This window comes from Fusarium verticillioides, chromosome 1, assembly GCF_000149555.1.
Source record: "Fusarium verticillioides 7600 chromosome 1, whole genome shotgun sequence".
Taxonomy (NCBI): Eukaryota; Fungi; Ascomycota; class Sordariomycetes; order Hypocreales; family Nectriaceae; genus Fusarium; species Fusarium verticillioides.
Window position 1 is genome coordinate 5,247,512 of NC_031675.1, and position 20,788 is coordinate 5,268,299.

The 20,788-nt window shown below is 50.1% G+C and overlaps 9 protein-coding genes across 10 annotated transcripts; 4 read left to right on the forward strand and 5 right to left on the reverse strand.

Moving 5' to 3' along the window:
* Window positions 1–148: 148 nt before the first annotated feature.
* On the forward strand, window positions 149–2,045 carry FVEG_14643 (hypothetical protein). Its single transcript, XM_018903589.1, has 3 exons — window positions 149–842; window positions 903–1,292; window positions 1,342–2,045. Exons 1-3 carry the CDS (start codon window positions 282–284, stop codon window positions 1,966–1,968), a joined length of 1,578 nt encoding a protein of 525 aa, XP_018742443.1. The 5' UTR covers window positions 149–281; the 3' UTR covers window positions 1,969–2,045.
* An 805-nt stretch (window positions 2,046–2,850) lies between these two features.
* FVEG_14642 (hypothetical protein) lies at window positions 2,851–4,703 on the forward strand (the record flags this gene model as incomplete). The annotated part of the gene is made up of 6 exons (XM_018903588.1): window positions 2,851–2,931; window positions 3,168–3,195; window positions 3,250–3,668; window positions 3,723–3,756; window positions 3,792–4,093; window positions 4,143–4,703. The coding sequence occupies 6 exons, from the start codon at window positions 2,851–2,853 to the stop codon at window positions 4,701–4,703; spliced, it is 1,425 nt and encodes a 474-aa protein (XP_018742442.1).
* Window positions 4,011–7,091, reverse strand: FVEG_00354 (threonine ammonia-lyase, biosynthetic). Of its 2 annotated transcripts, XM_018886801.1 has the most exons (3): window positions 6,741–7,091; window positions 4,139–6,683; window positions 4,011–4,082 (listed from the first exon to the last, which is right to left on the reverse strand). In XM_018886801.1, the coding sequence occupies exons 1-2, from the start codon at window positions 6,963–6,965 to the stop codon at window positions 5,154–5,156; spliced, it is 1,755 nt and encodes a 584-aa protein (XP_018742440.1). In that variant the 5' UTR covers window positions 6,966–7,091; the 3' UTR covers window positions 4,011–4,082; window positions 4,139–5,153. The 2 variants fall into 2 exon arrangements, with proteins under 2 accessions (XP_018742440.1, XP_018742441.1); XM_018886802.1 differs by lacking the exon at window positions 4,011–4,082 and having other exon boundaries at window positions 4,091–6,683.
* A 449-nt stretch (window positions 7,092–7,540) lies between these two features.
* Window positions 7,541–8,326, reverse strand: FVEG_00353 (hypothetical protein). The gene has a single exon (XM_018886800.1). It carries the CDS (start codon window positions 8,125–8,127, stop codon window positions 7,642–7,644), a length of 486 nt encoding a protein of 161 aa, XP_018742439.1. The 5' UTR covers window positions 8,128–8,326; the 3' UTR covers window positions 7,541–7,641.
* A 329-nt stretch (window positions 8,327–8,655) lies between these two features.
* On the reverse strand, window positions 8,656–11,044 carry FVEG_00352 (hypothetical protein). Its single transcript, XM_018886799.1, has 2 exons — window positions 10,194–11,044; window positions 8,656–10,138 (listed from the first exon to the last, which is right to left on the reverse strand). Exons 1-2 carry the CDS (start codon window positions 10,794–10,796, stop codon window positions 8,762–8,764), a joined length of 1,980 nt encoding a protein of 659 aa, XP_018742438.1. The 5' UTR covers window positions 10,797–11,044; the 3' UTR covers window positions 8,656–8,761.
* Window positions 11,045–11,698: 654 nt separating this feature from the next.
* Window positions 11,699–15,492, forward strand: FVEG_00351 (hypothetical protein). Its single transcript, XM_018886798.1, has 2 exons — window positions 11,699–13,163; window positions 13,212–15,492. Exons 1-2 carry the CDS (start codon window positions 12,005–12,007, stop codon window positions 15,224–15,226), a joined length of 3,174 nt encoding a protein of 1,057 aa, XP_018742437.1. The 5' UTR covers window positions 11,699–12,004; the 3' UTR covers window positions 15,227–15,492.
* FVEG_00350 (hypothetical protein) lies at window positions 15,472–18,061 on the reverse strand. The gene has a single exon (XM_018886797.1). It carries the CDS (start codon window positions 17,969–17,971, stop codon window positions 15,635–15,637), a length of 2,337 nt encoding a protein of 778 aa, XP_018742436.1. The 5' UTR covers window positions 17,972–18,061; the 3' UTR covers window positions 15,472–15,634.
* A 146-nt stretch (window positions 18,062–18,207) lies between these two features.
* FVEG_00349 (hypothetical protein) lies at window positions 18,208–19,363 on the forward strand. Its single transcript, XM_018886796.1, has 3 exons — window positions 18,208–18,361; window positions 18,418–18,654; window positions 18,714–19,363. The coding sequence occupies exons 1-3, from the start codon at window positions 18,278–18,280 to the stop codon at window positions 19,104–19,106; spliced, it is 714 nt and encodes a 237-aa protein (XP_018742435.1). The 5' UTR covers window positions 18,208–18,277; the 3' UTR covers window positions 19,107–19,363.
* On the reverse strand, window positions 19,246–20,597 carry FVEG_00348 (hypothetical protein; the record flags this gene model as incomplete). Its single annotated transcript, XM_018886795.1, has 1 exon — window positions 19,246–20,597. The coding sequence occupies exon 1, from the start codon at window positions 20,512–20,514 to the stop codon at window positions 19,246–19,248; it is 1,269 nt and encodes a 422-aa protein (XP_018742434.1). The 5' UTR covers window positions 20,515–20,597.
* Between the last annotated feature and the right edge of the window lie 191 nt (window positions 20,598–20,788).

Sequence of the window (20,788 nt, forward strand, 5' to 3'; positions counted from 1 at the left end):
TGTGGTCTTTGTTCTCAGCTCATCACGCCGCGCGAATGGGCTATAGCATGTAGGACTCTCATCCCTCAAATCCCTTCCTGTCGAGGCCAGTCTTTTGTGTTATTGACATCTCTGCTACAGTGCTCAATGGACATGGTGACCGCCATGGTACTTGTCCTAGTTATTGCACAAAGAGATTCCGGTTTTCTCTAGGACGAGGAATCATCGCAGGGGGTGATTCATTCCCCTTGTGCAATCAAGACCACTGTCGAGACTGTAAGGGGTCTCCTGAGTCAGTCACAATGCATTCGGAGTGTTATTGGTTATTCCTGCAGACATATCACGACAAGCCCGCCCTTGAACGTGTTTGGGTTGCAGCGGCCTGGAGAATCCCGTGGGTTGTACGCTCTTCTCAATCCATGCCACACATTGGTTTTATTGAACCCGGGCTGGTATCAATAAGCTCTTCCGCTGCAGAAGGCTTGGGTATACCGCAACTGGCAACCTTGCCATCTGAGGTCCTTCAGCTTATAGCTGCTTATTCACGCGGGAGTCTTGTCTGGAAATATCTGATTATCGAAGCCAGAGCGGAGGAATTATCAAGGTGTGATGAGAGCTCATCCAAGGACGATCACATGCTGTACAATCTCGGTACTTTCAAAAAATGGCATCGAGGGCAGGATGCAGAGTTCGATGAGGATCCGCCCGAGTCTTTTGTGTTCCGGCTGACCCTCGATTCCCATGGGCTACTCGACATAGAGAGACTGCCCAACTGGCCCGAGTATAAGAGCTGTCGATACGGACCTTACAAGTACTTCTTTCTTGATTCTGATAAAGCGGAACATACTTGGTTATATTTCAGAGTAAGTCCTGAATCTTGCATCGCTTCCTGTCTCGTAGCGCTACTGACATTAGGGAAACAGTTTGGACATGCGCGGATGAAACTGAGTCCCTCATCGTCAAGACCTGTCCAACTTTGGGACATCCCAAGTCCACCAAATCCGACCACCAAAGGGCTTGAGGTTCTCTTGGTACCACGTGGTACAGATGCTACTTGCATTCGTACCCTCGATCTACGCAACATCACTGGCATTACCTTCTTTTACTACAGGGGCACTTTGATGGGACTCCATGCTCACACCCCAGAAGACCCGATAGCGTTGACTACTGTTAAGGACATTCTTCCAGATTATGAGCCCAATTTAGTCTGGATATACATGCCCATAGCACATGGCGATCGTATCGTGAGGTTTGGCCTGCGGACTTGGAGAAACGACCGCGAGGAACCGGCGAGCCATCACATGGCTTTATTGGTTAGTTCCCGTTTATGATGTGACTTCTCGATGCTAACCGGGTGCCTAGATGACCACGAAGCTTGCTGGTGACTTCTCTCTTGGTCCAAACTTCCATGAAGAAGAAATGAATTACTTCTTTCGAGGAACGCCCACCGTTCTTTTTCACAATACGCCAGCAAAGGGTGGGATTACGCTGTTAGGCTTAGCAGGTGACAAGAATCAGGAGAGGCTACGCGCCCCTAGATTCCCCATCATTTCCCTCTCGATGGATCAGTTGATTAATGGAGGCGACGCTGTTACAGTGGACATTTCACTGAAGAACGCTGTCAGAATCGACATTTTCACTGAAAGGGCCACTGGATACATGAGAGGTTTTATTCTCGAGTATAAGAACGGCGCAAAGAGGTCCGCAGGGCAATGCAGAGTAGGAATTGACCCGGTCATGGTTTGTCACAGACCCGTGTCGTTCTGCTACCGCACGGTTTATGGAGACCATCTTGATCATAACAAACACTATGAACTTGTTTGTTGCTCGGAGATGGATATTCCGCATTATGGTCATGGATATAATAACAGTCCGTGGACTTGTTCAGATCTCGGACTGTACGCTAAGGTTTGGTGTGACGATGTAACATCCGACCTGTATGCCTACACTCCTCGGTCTCGGGAGTTTATAATGGTAGAGGAGGATTAGGCTTTAACACTGGTGGATTCATTTCTCTGTCATCAAGATTAATGCTATTCTTATCCTTTGACGAAATATCTCGGAGGCTACTATTCTTGAATAATCATGTGAGATATCATCACATGGTACCGTCAGCCAGATACTATGTAGCTCAAAAATAATTCGGCCCAGTGGGCATAGGGGGTGTCAACTCTCTAGCCCCATTGCAGCAAGTATTGAATCCGCAGCTGGCCAAGGTGACTCGCAGTTTTCTCCTTAGACTAGAGGAGATATAGCATTTCGGAGCCTATGCTTAGGTAGGTTTGTTATAAATATGTAATGATTGAGCTGTATACATATACTCTAGAGTCTGGAGGGGAGGATCATGGTCATAAACTTGCATGAATTTACATGTAGGACATAGTTGTAGTCTGATAGCTGGTTAAAAGGGGATAGAGGGCTGAATACAGCTGCCGTGAGTTCATAATAATACTACCTCAAGTAAGGCGCGTGCGTCTCGTCTTTTAACTAAATATTCAAAAAGCAATTCTTTATTGAATTAAGATGTGAGATGACATCAATGATAACACGGCCACAGCTCAGGGATTTTACAGGAAGACCCTTGTAGTTTAGCATTAATTACGGCATACACGCCACGCTCTATTATTATTGTTTACATTCTAAACTTTCTTTCATCTTCAGCCCCTTTCTGAGCATACAGATTTCATTTTTGCTACGAAATAGAAGAATCACTCTTTTTCCCCTGCCTCTCTTTGTAATAGATTCTTGAATCTCAGAACAGTCGCGACATGTCCGATCACAGCTTACCAGATGCAACTCAGGCACCCCGTGAGTTGATCCATGACCCTGATAGATATGATTGGGACGATTTGATCCGAGCCGGCAATGGAGATGAGGAAAGGCACACCCGCCTACAGGACCAATGCGACCTTTGCCTTTTCGATATGGCACCAGGTGACCTGGCCATTGCCTGTAAGTGTCGTAAGAGATATGGGCTGCTATTACCATGCTGATACATCAATCCATTTATAGTAACATGCGAAACACATCTTCACCCTTCATATTGCACCAAGTTATTCAAATTTCCCGCCGGCTGTGAGAAGTTTGAACTTGAAGGAAAGGATTGGTTTCTATGCGGGGAGGCTGAATGCAATTAGTCAGATTGGGTTGTGACGATGCATGCTTCGTGCTACTAACTCTTCTTTCAGCATTACACCCATGATAACCTCCTCAACGGTATGTGGATTGCCACAAAATGGAGACATTACTTCAGTTCAACTTGACTTCAAGTTGGAAGACAAGAGCCTCGTATCAGTGAGCCCGTCGATTGCCGAATCGTTGGGAATGCCGCAGCTGGCTTTACTGCCCCCAACCCTCCCCAAGATACCAGGTCCAAGTCTCCTGACAGTGAACTTTGGGCTTACTTGGGTATCAAAGATCTTGCAGAGAGAATTTCATCTGCAGCTGGCCAAGATGACCTGTCTTGTATGCTTGACAAAGTCGAGTCTTGGACTAGGGGCGCGGGTGCACCGGTGATGAGCGACAGTTTTGCTGGGGTTTGGTGTATGCGGGTCACGATAGATCGCCGCAGTATACGCAACATTGAAAGAATCGCTGGTATCCCTTCTTACGAAAATTGGCGGAGTGAAAGCCTTGCCTTTGCTCTGATACCCCCAGATCAAGCAATGAAGAGTGTGTGTGATTTCAGGGTATGTGGCACAACCTCTTATCATGATCATTCGAAATGCTGACCGTTTATATAGCTTGGGGCAGCTCGTCTTGATCTTTGGGTGGCAGGTCAGTCATTTGGGCTACACCGAGTCCTCCTCCAGCAGCTAAGATACAATTCTTCACCGCGAGTGGTAAATCGATGTTATGCAATGTGCGTCTGCGCACACTGGACTTGCGCAGCACCAGGGGCCTCACCTTCTTCTACATTGGGTCTTCTCTACGGGCTACTCATTCTCACACGTCTCGCTTCCCCACTGCGTTGACGACATACGCGCGTTTGTCTGAACTCGATCGAAGGGATGTGGTTTGGGCACATGTCCCCATCGCACCCAATGATCGGATTATCGGATTAGGTATACGGACAAGTGGCATGGAAGATGATTTCACTTCACCTTCTGTTCTGGTAAGTCTCATCTTCTCGAGGTGCAGATCATAATAGCTGACCAACCAAGATTCGTACTGAACTTGCAGGTGATACTGTCATCAGCCCTCAGCCCAGGCCTGTTTCCCGTGACTTGGCTCTCGTCCTCATTAAGGATTATAGCTGTGGCATTATACCAGAGTCTCTCGCATATGGTTTACCTCCTACTGACGGTGAACACATGCTTGTCGCGGTGGCAGCAAGGTCAACTAAACCTAACGCAAAATCAACACGTCTATTCCCTCGCACAACATCATCAACAATAACCCACAGCTGCAGCTGTGTTCTTCTCCGAACCCAGATACCTCTCCAAGGGACCACCCGGATTGATGTATTCACTTGCAAAGCCACTGATCTATGCAGAGGAATGCTATTTGGGTACGAGGATGGGGCCCAGAGGGCTGTTGGTCAATGCCGGTTGGGAATTGACAACGTAACAACCTACATCAACCCCACGAGGATTTGTTACAGTGATGCGATGTGGCCTCATTGCTGTGCTGGCGATGATAATTGTTCGAACGAAGATATAATGAACGAGGAAATTGAACATTGCGAGGAGATAGAATGCAGCACATCAAGGTTCCAGGGTTGAATGCTCCAGCGGCACAGACGAGCATCATCACAACGACAGTGGTGAGCATATGGTCTGCGTACCCATCAAAGGATACCCCGATTGCCACTGGGATGACCGATGGCCTCGACTGGAGATACAGGAGCATGCCCCTGAAGCAGTTGCGGCAATGATGCGGTAGAAATCCCCTCGAATTCACGGTATAATGCATCACAGCACATTCACAACAACCTCGGAAATACAGCTTCAGGCAAATCAGCTCAGCTGTGCTCTTCAGTCCATTTCTATATTGCATGTCCCATGCACATAACAAAATTCCAGTCTACGTCGTTTCGTTTCGTTCAAATTCGCTAAATCTGTGACCCAAATAACAACATCCGCCTTTTACAGAACTAAACATCACATTTTATGAACCCAACGCCGAATGTTACACGACCCAGATATGCAGCATGCCTTTCTCGTCAACTCGCTCTAAGTTCGCAGGAATGTCTTGAATACCTGCGAATTGGTGCAGTCTTCATAGGGGTATCCGATCTTGCGCAAAAATGACTCCAGCTCAGGAACCTCGTCGTCAGGACACAAGATGCCAGTAACAATCTTGCCCACGTCACCGCCGTAGTTACGGTACTGGAACAGGCTGATGTTGAACTTGGGTCGAAGTGTCACGAGGAACTTCTCGAGAGCTCCCGGTCTCTCGGGGAAGGTGAACATGTATAGTCGCTCATTGGGAACGCCGGATCGACCACCGACGAGGTATCGAATGTGACTCTTTGCGAGTTCATCTTGTGATAGATCGGTCACGTTCATGTTATTGGATTGAATGCGGTCCATGAGAGAGCGGAGTTCCTCTGATCGCTGGTGGGCGGGAGCGGTCAGAGACACACCGATGAGGATGTTGGCGACCTCGTCTGTCGAGTATCGGTAGGTGAACTCGGTAACGGCATGGGGCATGATGTTGTTGATGAGCTCAGAGAATGCTCCAGGCTGCTCGGGAATCTGCACGGCAAGCAAAGCCTCCTTACCCTCACCCATGGTGGCACGCTCAGCGACAAATCTCAGACGGTCAAAGTTCATGTTGGCGCCTGATGTGATGGCAATGAGGTTTCGCTTCGAGTCGTTTGAGGGGTTTTGGGAGACATATTTCTTGAGACCGGCGATGGAGAGGGCTCCAGCGGGCTCGAGGCCAGATCGGGTGTCGTCGTACATGTCCTTGATAGCGGCGCAGATCTCGTCGGTCGTGACTTCAACAACGTCGTCGATAACCTCCTTGCAGATGCGGAATGTCTCCTCGCCAGGAATCTTGACGGCAGCACCATCTGCAAACAGGCCGACCTCCTTGAGCAATACCCTCTCTCCCGCCTTCAAGGACTGCGCCATGGCATTGGCATCGTGGGCCTCGACGCCGATAATCTTGACGTGAGGAGCCATGCGCTTGACATACAGACCAATTCCGGCAATGAGACCACCACCGCCGACACCGCAGAAGATGGCCTCCACCTTGGCCATGTTGACCTGGCCAAACAATTCGTTTCCAATGGTTCCCTGACCAGCGATAACATACGGATCGTCGAAGGGAGGGATGTTGATAAGACCATCTTGCACCTCTCTTCTCGCGCACTCCTCCTTGGCCGCATCGAAATCAGCGCCATGCAACACAACATGGCCGCCCAAACGAGCAACATTCAAGTGCTTGATACTAGGAGTCGCTTCGGGCATGACAATGGTCGCAGGGATCTTGAGCTTGCGTGCCGAAAAAGCAACGCCCTGAGCGTGGTTACCGGCTGAACAGCACACAACACCCTTCCAGCTCTTCTTTGGGTCGAGATGGGCCATCTTGTTGTAAGCGCCGCGCAGCTTGAAGCTGAATACGGGTTGCTCGTCTTCACGCTTGAGGAGGACATTGCATTCGAGTCGGTTGCTGAGGTTGATGGCGTGTGTGAGGGGAGTGACCTTGCAGGCCTCGTAGACTCGGGATGTGGCGCTGGCGATAAGACGAAGGTACTGAGTGAGAGTGTCAGCTCCGCAATTGGTATTAGTTGAGGGGTTTATTATACTCACATCTGGGTATCCTGTAGGGAGGAGATACTCGTCAGGCACAATCTCCTTAATACGCGCCCGCTTCTCTTCCGACGGTGTAGACGGATTGGCGCTGTACTCTGTCAAGGCCATTCCGGTCATCGGCGTATGCGGCCGAGAATGAGAGTCGCCGTTTGTGCCATTGGTAGTGCCATTCACGGCGCCGTTGACAGGCACCGCAACGATGGGATCTTGAGCTGAGGGCATCGTGTGAGGGAATGTGTGAAGAGGGTATGTGAAAAAGGGAAAACAAAGGTTGGAGTGAGGAAAAGGTAAATATTATTTAGTCCTTCTCGCTCTAGTCACCGCCGAACGACCGGACCTGAATTTTTGTTGGACACCAGCTGTGAGTCAATTGGCACAGGGGTGACGTCGAATTGTGGGGTGCCCGCAGCGAGATAAGAAGTATATAGCGGGTGCGGATGTTGCTTGGGCGGACTCACCGAGTCCACTGAAGGCCGATCTAACGCCGATTGTCGTGCCATGTCCTACAGTGAAATTGCTCAGAATCGAGCAGGTAAAATGGATAATGGCCTGATTGATTGAACTTAGAGACATTAGATATAGAAGAGTCACTTGTAATGACCCTGAGATGAGATACTACATGCAATTTAGTGAATGTTTATCCCCAATGGAGGGGCTAGAATACAGCCCGTGGGGGTTCGACATCGGAGGTTGTACCTGATGGACCACCAACCACAGCTCTTGTATTTGTCTATTTCAGGGCGTGCCCTGCGTGTTAATGAAAGGCGTTTTGCACAATGCGATGGGTGGCCTTGTAATGCGAAAAGTCGTTTATTTATCGTATTCTCGAATTTGGATATCGCTCTAATCATAATATTCATATACCAACTCCAATTCCAAAGCATCCTCTCCCATCCTTTTACTTCCTCACCACATCGTCGTATGCAGGCGGTGCGTCCTTTTCAACATGTCGTTGGTTCATGGCATCCATCTCGTAGACACCATTGTTAGGCTCCTCATGAAAATCCCTTGTTTCACGAACATTCTGACTTGAGCTGCTACCAATCATGCCAACCCTCTGTGCTCCTGACTTGACCATTGCAACACCCGCTTGTCGTCTCTCGGCTCGTTGATAATCTCTCTCTGCTCGCTGTTCGGCTCGGAGTTGCATACGCTCAGCACGCTGCATCTTTTTCTGATATCGACGCTCCGTCTTGCGTTGGTGGCATGAAGATCGACCACTGTTCATGACCATGTAATCCGGGTTGTGGCCCATGAGTTGAGGTTGTTGCATGAGATAGGCTTGTTGCTTTCGACTTCCACAGCACCCGCTTGAGCGAGGCTGTTGTTTTGAGGAGTCTGTAGCGCTCATGATGGCGCAGATTGCAAGACCGATGAGACCCATGATGAGTGTAATTGCAGATGAAGGGTATTGTGTGATTAAGTGTGTCGTTTGATTGTAAAGTCTGTGATGTAGGGTAATTGTCTTGAATGTATTAGTTGTGATGTCTGTTTGATGATGGGAACACTCCTTCCCCTACGACGAACCATGGCTTCTTATAACTTTAAGATATTGCTCCCTCTCAGTTGAAGCCATTCCTGAATTGTAGATTCATTCGAAATTCCACGGCGCAGCTTCGAATGCGAATGCGCAGCCACCGCTGACGTACTAACACATCGAATGAATCTCCAAACAGGGCTTAGCGCCACTGTCGTGATGGTTGTCACAACCAATCTACTCCGTAGCGTCGTCTATCTCCTACGTTGTATTCGCACTCGCTTCTGGGAAACCTATTTCCCGTTTTCCACAATCGGAATGCGACCATGCTAGCTTCATGTGTTATCACTTTGCTCGTGTATCATGGCATAGGATGATCTTGATGGACAAAATCTCAGATCGAACAAGGGCACTAATCACTCATCATCAAGACGTATTTTGAAATGTTACAAACGCAAATGCGTTCAGATCATCATCATTCTATCGCAGTCTATGCTGTCTATTTATAAACGCATTTTTATCAGTCATAAACATGAAATCGTCATCGTTCAAATGATCGGGAAAGCTCCCAGTATGCTCTAAGCAGTGCAATTCCTCCAACTTGTGTCTCGACAGTCCGGCCACGGCCCCGTTCATTGGGATCCTGCCCTTTCATCTTCACCTCTTGAGGTGAGTGTCTTCCGCCGCGAGGTACGAGGCCATCCCCAACACTGTCCATAACATGCTGGTCAGACTTCGGCCCTGAAGGTGACCAGTGTCCTGTACCTGGGGTCCATCGGTGAAGTCCACCCCAAGTCTCGTCATCAGGCGTTCCTTGGTTGCGGTAGTCGGTTGCGTTCTCTGCGGTGTGGTTGATACCGTCGGTACCCAGTGTCGGGAGAGCACCATAGATGCCAGCACCCCACCACATGCCAAAGAGGCCATCGTCATTGCGAGTCTTCAGAGCTGCATGGACGTTATGTTTGACCCAGCCCAAGTACGACTGGCATGCATCTGCGTGGATTCCTTTGACACGCCGGTATCCACGGGGGTCGGTTGTTCTGCCCTGTTTGGCGACCAGAGGTTCAAGAGGGCTGCAGAAAGCTGTGAAATGATGGAAGAAGATACCTTTGAAAGTCTGGCCGTCCTGGGAGCAGGTGCTACTAGCATCGCACTGCTCTTCCAGGATGCCTCCGCGGCCAAGTCCATACCATGGAGGCAACTGGCCGGGACCCGGGTGTTTCAGGTCATCGACGGGCTTATTCTCTTTCAGATTCCATCCTGTAGCTCTGATGACGGACTGGATCAGACGATGCCCATCTTCCAGATACGATGCGCTTCCACTGACGGACCAGAGACCTCGTTGGCCTGTTAGCAAGACACCTTGGTTGTACGTGTACACCATCTCGTCTCGAAGATCACACTTCGTGTTACCGGGCTTGGTGCTATCGATGTGATATCCGTCCACATATAGACCCAGAGAATTGGTCATGTTGACATCGATGAGCCACTTGTACCCTCGCATGGCGGCCTCCAGATGTGCAGGGTCGTTACCCGGGAATGCAGCACTGTTCAGCCATGGCGCAGTGAAGTTGTCACCAGGAAAATGCTCGTACATGGAAATCGAAGCAGCCACCCAGAGTTCATTGGTGATGGCGTTTTTGTACGGGTTCAAGCGAGGATTCCAGACCATGCCTCCATTACAGAACTTTGTCTCCCACCCGTGAGTTGCCAGGTTCCAGAAGATGCGAGAGCGGTGGGCAAAAGATGAGAACCAGTTGTAGCCCTGCCATGGCATAGATTCGATGACCTCCCTCAGATTACTTCTCTCAGAAACCCCCTCGGATTTTATCTTGGGGTAGTGAAGATCAGCGTGAGTTCGCACGAATTTGATGGCCTCGATCCATCCAAGAGCGACCCATAATATGTCGTCGTAAGCCTGCATCAAATGTCAATAAGATAAAAGGCTTCGTTCTACAGAGGAGTCGACTTACCTGGCCTCTGATTGACAGTACATCTTGTCCAAAGTACGAACCCACAAGCTGCGCATAGAAAGTCGCGATGATGTTCTCCTTCACTCTCCAATCATCAATACCAGCAAGATCGACCGAATCGATAGCCTTGGACAAAGTGGTGAGAATTCCAGCTACGACTGTTCCTGCAACAGCGGCAGTCCAATCAATGGCAGATGGCCATGTTGCGTAATCCGGTTCAAAGAAATGGTCTTGAAGAGCTGAAAGAGCACTGAGAGCGTCCTCGAGAATCTGGGTGTCTGCTGGAGGCGAATCAGAAGGCTTGGAGGAGAAAGTCAAGAATGTATCGGGAAGAGGACGGCAGTTGGTTGGTGGTTCGTTATAGAGAACGGGGCAGTACTCTTTGTGAGCGCTCTCACGGCTGGGTGCAGCTGATATGGGCTGGATGATGGTGAGCAAGCTGATGATACCAGCGATGATTTTGAGCCAGGCCATGGCAGCTACAATAGGTGATTTCAAGCACCCGAAAGCAAGATTTTGAGTTCTTTTTTTGGCGGTAGATGTGATAAAATAGTCCTCTGATGAAGCCTCGTAATGCTCATGAAATAGAGTTGCACATCTCATGAATTGTGGCTATGCGATTTCGGAGTAGATCAAGGAATGAGATAAGCTAAGTATGTTCAGAAAGGCCAATGCAATCTCACAAGGAGAAGGAAGAACCGAGTGAAATATGTGTAGGGAGAAAAGAAAGAAGGAAAAAAGAAAAAAAGACGCAGGAACTCGAGACGATGTCAAGATCAAAGTTATCTCTAATATCAGACAGCGACTGACACTGACAGTGCAACACAACGGACGATCTGCCCCACCACGAAACGAATCGAGCAGGTCACAAGATTCTAGAACGATTTTCAATGACTAGAGGCTGGAGAGACGGTGAGAAAGAAAGGACTGAGGCTAATTGACAGGATATCACTCATATCTTGGCTGTGAGTCTGCTTGGCTTTGGTCATGATCAGTCAAGTTCTTGTTGGGTGAGTGTGTGTGTATCACTTGTCATGGTGCAAGATAAGAGTTTGATGCGCAATTACTATTACACTGCCACAAGATGAAACTACTGACTACAGTGATTGATTGATATTCTCTACATGAGACGTATTCTTCAATCAAGAATCTCTAGGTTAGTAGTCAGTCTCGTAATATCCAGCCAGTTGCTTTTAAAAGTTACATATCAAACTCTAGGTTAACCTCATGCAGGAAAACGTCCTGTAACCTAAAACTTGACGCGCTGTGCACCTGCAGCATCGTTAACCCAAAACGGCCCCGCGATGGAAGACAGGGCTTTCGTTCGACAGTTGGGCTCATCCAATCACATAACGCGCTCAAGACTCCAGCGGCTCTAACAGCGTGTATCCCAACCTCGAGTGGCTGGTATCAGTTGCGAGAGTGGGTCTCGGGGCGCTTTGTTTACTTTCGCCCAAAAACAGTCAAGACCCCGGCCTCTTGTTTCCCGTCTCTAAACACAGACAGCTTCATAGGTACTTCTTTCAGCAGGCCTCTCTTTCTCTTCACCAAAACATTGTCACTTTTCTATTCCTACATCTCCATATCGGGCATCTTCTCTTCTTCCACGTCGCGTTCTGCCTAACAGATGTATCCCCAATACAAGTCAACATAGCATTGACTTCTTCCCAAACCCCTGACCAAACGAACACGCCGTTTTTACAATAACTATACGCGCGCCACGGGTGCTATAGCATCCTCGCCTAACATCGTCTAATTTCCAAGCTATTCACCAAATACAAATACACGCCCACAGCGCGTGAGAAGGAGCTATGGAGGTCGACGCCGCAAGCAGATATCGATCCCGCATTCTTAGAGAAATGAAAGCAAACCGCGACAACCCTTTCAACTCACCACCCTCATCAACTGGCTCACACGGCACCGTCAGCCCTACGCTGTCTTCAGTCTTCTCCGACCCCGACGGCGAGTCCACAAGAAGGCTTAACGAGGATATTGCTCGCGTCACTGCCCCTCGCAACCTCCCCGTCAACTGGGAGGCTGCCCATCGCAAGTGGCCCGAGTTCTTTGGCATGCCCAAGTCGACCCGCGAGGTGCCTGTCTACGACGATAACACTGACACTCGGCCTATGAGTGCCGAGTCCAAGGAGAACAAGCCTCCTGCCGCTGGAATCAAGTTCGCTATTGACGACATCACACAAGACACCTGGCAAGGTTCCGCTAGAACGCGTGCTGAGATGCAGCCTCGCGTCGATAACGAGTCCGATCTGTCTTCGATCCTCTCCAAGTCTCCTAACCGAGCCCTTTCTTACCACTCTTGGAAGAAGAACACACACAACCCTAGTCCATTGTCCAAGGTCCACAAGCGAACCTCATCCGAATCAATGGCCGCACAAGAACAACAACGGCGAGAGACCATCTCCGAGGCGTTTGACCGTCTACGCAACAGTGCAAAGAGCCCCGAGCTTCGAGATCAGAATCAGCAAAACAAGTCTTCATCACAAATGTCTTCGGCCAAGTCCAGCTTAACCGCTGTTCCTCCTTCACCCGCCTCCATTGCCAGCCCGGCACAAAACGAAAGCAACGGTCGCTCTTTCTACCTGCCTGACATCTCACATCTTGGTGACTTTGTCGATGGCACTCTTCAATTCAGTGGCTCAATGCGGAATGGTGTTCCCATTTTCGTCAAGAATGGCAGAGTTCATGATCGTTATGAGAAGCCATCGCTTTCGGCCCATGCCGAAGTTGATGAAGTTGAGGTGCCAGAAGATGAAGAGAAGATCTTTGTTTCTATGGATATGATCCGCGAAGAAATCATCTCTCTCCAAGAGCACTATGACAAAGTTCAAGAGTATGCCGAGAACCTACAGCAACAGGTTGAGCAATTGGAGGCTCAACTCAAGTCACGAAAGTCATATGGCGATGACTATGATTCTACTCGGGCCAACGAGAAACTAATGGCTCAAAAGAACCGTAAGTCCCTGATCATGGTTTTCTAAGCGCGCTACTGACTCATTTTAGGTCTGGAAGTTGAGGTTTCCACTCTCCAATCTCGCTTGGAGCAAGCCTCGCGCAAGATCAGCTTGAACGAGATTGAAAACGACTCTTTGGCTCAAGAACGGGACCGTGCAGTGAGGAAACTGCAAGAGGCTTGTGAGGATATCAACAAGCTCACTCGCAAGCTGAGCACGAAACAGAAGGAACTAGAGACAACACACAAGCAGCTCGAGTCGACAGAGCAAATTCGTAATGAGAACGACACCCTCCGACGAGATCTCATGTCTCTGAAACACGGCCGTGATTCGTTGGATCTTGAGAACAAGTCCCTCTCTGCTGCCAATGATACTCTACGAAAGGAGCATGAGACCATGAAGGAGGAGATTGAGTCCCTGCGAACTGACAACAATACAGTCAGGCGTGAAAACCAGTCCTTGATTGGCGAGAACCGTTCGCTACGAACCACGAACAAGACTCTCACGGATGAGAACGAGGAGCTCCGCGAAAACCTCGACGGACTTCAACATGAGCTTGACGCAGCGAGGGAAGAGGTTGAAGCGCTTCAACAAGAACTCCAGAATGTGTCTCAAGAAAAGTCCACGCTTGGTGAGGATAACGCAAGCCTGGTGCGACACAACGAAAAGTACTTTGAGGAGAACAAGGTTCTTCGACGCGAGAATTCGGGCTTTGAGCGAAGCATTCATGATCTTCACGACGAGAATGTGAAACTCAAGGATGAGGTTGACTTCCTCAAGCAGCAGTTGGAGTCTTTCCGCCCGGTTCCCAAGGAGGACTTTTCCGCCCGTCTCGATGACGAGACAGAGGAGAACATGACCTCGGCCTTCTTCATTCCTGATATCACCATCAACAGCAACACTGGTGACGTTGATACTGCCGAGAACGCCCAAGCTACTGAGACCAAGGAGATTACCGAGCCAATCGAGGATAGCGGCAGATTGCCAACAATTCCCGATCTCACCGAAGAGGAGACTCGCACACATACTAAGCGTGACATCACGTCCCAAAGCGAGACCAGGCATTCTCAGAGCAAGAGCAAGAGCTCCAAGTCTGGCAATCAACAAAAGGTTGCTTTCTCGATCCCTAGCAAGTCTTATAAGAAGAGCGGCTCCAATGTCGCAAACCAGGGCAGCAAGCGCCGAACCACTTCCGACTCCAAGAGACGCTCCTCTATGAAGGGCATTGCAACATATGAGATGGACACCCTGGAGGATAATGATGAGACCACTGGTCTACAATCAGTTGAGAATGCTACACAGGACAACTCGACCCAGCTGAGCGTCGTGCCCAAGACACGTAAGGAGTCCAAGGGTACTGAGCAGAAGCAGTCGAACACTCAGAATACGACAGTACAGAGTGAAAGGTCACAGCACAGTCGATCTCACTCCCGATCTTTACACAAGCAGATCACGACCGACATCACCTCTGCTAGCATCAAGAGCGTCGACAAGGATACCTGCCCTGTCCTCTCCAGCGATGCCAAGAGAGTGCTTGATGACCTTTGCGAGCATGAGTGCCGTAACTGCACAGTCTGCAGCCGAATCACATCCCACCGCAACATCTTCACTTCCGCCGATATTGCCGCCGGCAAGAAGCGTGTTACTGTTCCCCGACCAGTTCCTGTCACCGACCGTGACTTGTCGGTAGAGGACCCTACCATGCGGCCGACTCAGCACCCTGGACATGCTCTTGCTGTGGTTATCAAGGGCTTGGAGGATGAATCTCACCACCTCCAGCTTGAGCTTACCCGCATCCAGGCGCAGTACAATGGTCGCGATAAGGCCTTGGGTCGCCGTGAGCGTCTCAACCTTGCCGAGACCATTCGCACACTTCTCAAGCGACTTGAGGCAAAGAACGACCAGATCTACAGCCTTTATGATGTCCTTGAGGGTCAGAAGGCCGCCGGCCAGGCTATGTCAGAGGAGGAGATTGAGATGACTGTTCTAAACATCACAGGCATGACTGTCCGCGATGTTACTAGTAACAGTGAACTTACATGGGAGGGTGTCCCCGAGTTATAATCAATTGTTGGCATGATATGAAGCGTTTTTGAGGTTGCAGAATTTGAGATCAATCATGGAAAAGAAAGGCGTTTTTGGTCACACAAAGGACTTTGGGATCAGGGGCATCGACCATCGCGGGTTAGATGGCATTGCTCGAGGAGTTTGGAATTATTAGGCCCTTCTGATCAGTGTATTGTGGTTTCTTGTACAAACATGTATGACTCGCTAGCCTTTGGCGAGAATGACTATGAAAGCATTTTTGAGTTGAATCACTTATATCCCGTTGCATACTTGTTTGATTAATCTTTTCAAAGCCACAGTGAAGTTGAACAGAAAAGGTAGGTATCCTTGATTCAGGTTTTTAACAAGTAAGAAGAAATTACATCCGTTTTTGCACACCATCCCAGAAAAAACAAATACTTATATTTACTCTTCATCATCCTCTTCGTCGTCGCTATCAGCAGCGCCGTTCTCACCGTCCATCTCCTCGTCTTCATCTTCGTCCTCGTCACCTTCACTGTCATCCTCCACTTGATCTTCTAGATCGGCCTTCTCATCCTGTCGTCTCTTGCGATCGTCCTCTCTCCTGGCCTCTTCAAGCAACTTGACACGCTCAGCACGAGCCTTTCGCTGTCCCACGACATAAGCACCAAGAGGTGTCTTGGCCAGGTCAAAGTCACGCAAGAAAGCCTCAACCTGAGTGCGGTCCCTGGGGGCAAAGTCGACCTTTGCACGCTTCTCCTCAATGAACTTGCCGTTGGCCTCGAGCTTCTGCACCAGGAGAATGACTTGGCTAGCGAGCTTGACGTTCTTGTTGCCCGTGGCCTTGTTGCGGGCTTGCTTGAGCCAGCGCTTGAGCTGGATGACGACGGGGAGAGCGAGCTCAGGGAAGGCAATGCTTGTGGCCCACAGGAAGAAGTACTCGCCAAGAAGCTCAACGAGTTGCTCGCCGACGCCGTCTTGGAAGACGCGGGTTCGGAGGTATGACTTGGGAGCCTTGTAAGCTGTGGCGAAATCGAAGGGCTTGAGGGAGGCGGCCTTGGGGGCCTTTTTCATCTCAGCGGAAGTAAGGACCTCGAGAAGGGGTGAGGCGAGAGGGATGTAAGTTCCAGTGGCGCGGGAGAGTCGGAGCAGGGAGCGGATTAGGTGGAAGCGGAAGGGGAAGTAGATGGCGGTGGGAATGAGGCGCATGGCTCCGAGCGTGACTTGAACAAGGGGGTAGATAAGGAGCTTCAGTTGGCTCTCCTTTCCAGCCTCGGCCTCCTTCAGGGGACTGCAATGCTCGGCGAGAACGCATGACCAGAAGTCGAGGGAGTGTGTGTACTGCCAGTTGTAGACGATTCGGAAGGCATCATTCTTGTTGTGTACGATACTGTTTCGCAGGTGAATAGCGAGTTGTCGGATAAAAGAGAAGGCAGTTGTGTAGCCAACAGACTGGTCGATACCCCAAAGTTCAGCAGCAGAGTTCTTCATGAGGTTAATGCCCTGAAGAGTGTTGGCATTTGTGACACGGCAGCCCTGGATAAGACCTTGGTAAACAGCCTTGAGAACAGTTTCGCGAATACCCTTATCACCGATAACAACCAGACGTCGTAGGACGAGGAATGCTGTGAGCTTTGTCGTCTCGGAACTGGCAGGCTGAGCCCAGAAGTTGACGACTGATTTGGCGAGGGCCTTGACGAGCTTCTTGAAGGAGAGGAGGTAAGGGAGAATAGGGGTGATGGATGAGAGTGTGAGCTTGAGGGTCTTGTCGTCGGAGAGAGTGCTCAACAGGTGCATGATGGACGAGGTATATGTCTTGAGCAGCAGAGACAATGTGTGGAACTTTCTTGACTCGGTCTGGACGTGGACCTTGCCAGAGGCTGACTCCTTGACGGGGAGATGGTGGTTCATAACCGTGGGGATCTCCTTGAGGGCGAGGAGAAGAATGTCGTTGAAGACCTCGGGACTGTTGATAGCATATCGCTGCTGAGTCTCCCCATCATCATCCTCGTTCAAGTGTGCAGCGCATCGGAAAGCTAGAACAACCTGTCGAGCCGCCCGTAGAGAGTTCTTCTCGGCCATAGCCTTCCTCCACGAAGCGACAAGCTCACGGGTCAACTCGTTCCCTTGCGCAACGGCCTCAGCCTTGGCCTCCTTCTCCTTCTTCCGCTTCTTCTTGGGCTGCTCCTCTTCTTGTTCCGACTCGTCGTCGCCACTAAGCGCATCTACCTCTGCGAGGTCGGCGTTGTCGTCAAAGTCGAGAGCCTCGGGGTCGTTCTCCTTGAGGAACTTGTAGAATTCGGGATCATTCTCGGCGAGCTTCTCCATGGTCTCCTTGCTCATGCCAACATCGTCCTCGGCGTCGTCGTCGCCATCATTGTCGTCGCTGTCGGCCGCGATGGGCTGCGCGCCGATCGAGTCGTCAGAGTCGCTAGCTTCGCTATCCTCGGCGGCGGCACCGTTCCTCTTTCGCTTTCCAAGCTTGCCGGCCTTCTTATCCTTGCTGTCGATGATGTCGTCGAAACCGCCCGAGAAGAACTCATCGACACTCATATCGTTGACCTTTTTGCCCTTGGCGCTGGGCTTCTTGACCTCTCCGCCCTCTCCATCCTTGGAGCCCTTGAGAAACTCTGCATCTTTTGACTTTCTAGCCTTCTTCTTGTCCTGCATCTGATAGCGCTGCTTGATTTTGGCGCCTGCTTTCCGCTTGTCGAGAACACCTGTGAGATGTCTCTTCTCAAACTTCTTGGTCGCCTTGAGGTTCTTCTTGCCTGGCGCCATCTTGAAAAACTATGAAGCGCCTCGGCTGGTGAAGAATTCAAGTTTGGGTATTGGGTGGTTTTTTGTTTGCAGATTTTAGATGGGCCTCGTAGAGGCTCTCGCAACTAGACCAAAAACCAAAAATTTTGCTGCATGCTTATCGATAAGAGATGGTGGACATAAACGACAGGCGGTGTGGATATTCTGCCGCTCACCTACGTAACATGCAGCCATGTCTAGCAGGCATCCCACTTGGAGCTCTCTCTTATTGCGCCGTATACTACTATTTCATTTATAGGCATTGATCAAGCCAATGCCTCTTTCACAATGATTCCAAGACAAGGCTATGCGCCAACTCCTCATAGCTATGTACCCAATACAAGTCTTTCAGCAAGCATAAACCTCGACGAGGTATACTTCATCTTGCATCGAATTGTCCCATTACCGTAGCTAACCGCCAAGTGTAGGAAGTCAAGCTCACCAACACCCGTGCCGAGCGCGACCTGCAAGAATCCCTCGCCGAACTCTTCAGCATTATTATAACACTCGATGAACTCGAAAAGGCCTTTTTGAAAGATGCTGTCCCCGAAGCAGAGTATACCGAGATCTGCGAGCGATCGCTGAGGCAGTATAAGGCGCTGCTGGCTGATGAGACGATTGCGAGGGAGTTTGGAGATCTTGAAGATTTCAAGGCCAAGTGGGATGTATGAAGCTCTAAAACACCCCAACAGCTCCTATCAACACAAAACTAACAATCGTATAGCTCGAAGCTCCTCGCGCAACCGAGCGCATTCGTGTTGGAATGCCCTCAACAACCATCGATCGAGCCCCCTCAGCCCAAACTCCCGCCCCCGCCGCAGCCAACAACACAAGCGGCGTTCTCATTCTCGAAGCCACCCAAGAATTCATCACCTTTCTCGATGCCGTTAAGCTCGGTCTCCTCTCCAAGGATCAACTGCACCCTCTTCTTTCCGACGTCATCCAATCGGTGAACCGCGTCACAGACAAGGACTTTGAGAACCGCGGCAAGATCGTGCAGTGGCTTATCACCCTTAACCAGATGAGAGCGACTGATGAGTTGAGTGAGAGCCAGGCGCGCGAGCTGGAGCTGGATATTCAGCAGGCGTACCAGGGATTTAGGAGGACGTTGACATGATAAGTTGTGACATGATGATTTTGTACATATTCTTTGTTTTGAGCGAAGATGCCTGCGCCAATGCCTGTCTGCATTGTTATTAGAAGTGGTGTGCTTTCTCTATATACCCACAGCGATCATCCTCATGGTCCATGGTACATTATACCAGGAACGTCCAAAAGCTGGGATAGACGAATTCCGACTCAAAGATCCTTCTGACCTGCTCTAGCACGAATCTCTCGACTTTGCCCACATTCTTCAAGCTCTGCTTTCCGCCAACCCGTTCTCCAATCTCGCTCTCCACACGAATCTCTTGTAGAAGCCCCCCAAATCGTGGTTTGTGATGTTCATTATTGGCATCTGCTGTAGAAGTGCTCGAACCCCCCTCTTCTTTCGTATCGTCGGGACCGACAGCTGCGAGTGCATCATCTGGGCCGAGGAAGCAGAAATGTACTCGCTTGCGGATATGTGCCAATACTCCCACGCCATCAAATGTCAAGCCTGTAATGTTGAGTTTTAGAGGTATACCCACAAAACTTGGCATGGGGTAGTCGAGCAAGATCTCCGCAGTGAGGTTCAAGCGTATATCACCGTTGTAGCGTATCCTAAAGACAGCTTGTACGTCCTCAACACGAGGTTCTCTCGGCCGCCGTCCTGCTTCTCCTTCTTCTTCTTCTCCCTCCTCTTCATCGTCGTCTACAATCGCCGAGCCGCCAAGGTGTGTATCCCTCGTTGGCGGCCGCGACGCCTCCACTGACGTAGGCGCCAGCGTAGAGACGCTTCCCTTCTCACGCAGGCTCTGCAGCGGGTCAAGGCTGGACTTGAAGTTATCAACAGAAGTCAGGCTGCTTTGCGATGGGTTCCGTGTGTGACTGGGGGCTCCCCAGTCGCGTGCTGGTGTTCCCGGGACGCTCATCCAGTTAGTATGATGCGCACTTGCAACAGCTGCTAAAGGCGTATGCGTGCCTGTTCCAAGATGACTTTGGAAATAACCCAATCCCGATCCTCCTAGAATTCCTGGCGTTGAAGTTCCTAGGAACGGACTTCCCAAATCATGACCCATCATCTCATTCCTCAATACCTCGCTCCTCAATCCACCACCTCTCCTCGTTGAACCTCCCCACGGTGTAGGTCCAGGCCTCATCCTTGTTGGCTCTGGGGGCGGAGGAGGTGATGGCTCTTCTTCGCTGTCCTCTTCATCATCATCCAGGTCCTCCTCGTAGAAATCAGGTAGAGGATCTGTAATATCCTTGAGCTCAAGCTGTGGAGGGATGGTACCGAAGTCGAAACCGTGGACGTTTACTGAGCGAATGAATTTTGGTAATGGAACTGTCTGGAATTTCTCGTGGACGAACTCCCGTATGCGCTCAGCGAGGGCATCGCCGTCGGGGCCGCTAGTGAGCGTCTCCCAATTCAGGTCAATCGACATTATCTTATGTCTCAGTTGTTGTTGATGTCAAAATTGAGTGCACTCTGGGTATGAGAGTAGGAAGTGGATGAGATGACGGACGGAGCTGAACTCCTAGGGCCTGAGATGACAGGCTTCAGTGGCTTACAGGTGCTATAGGCCTGAGATGACGCCCTAAACCTAGGTACACAGTGGGGCCTAAGCCGACATCGTCATTTAAGCAAGGTAGGTATCTAGACATGGAATCCATCACAGCACAGCTATTGAACTCGACGTTTCTTGAGGGGCGTACAAC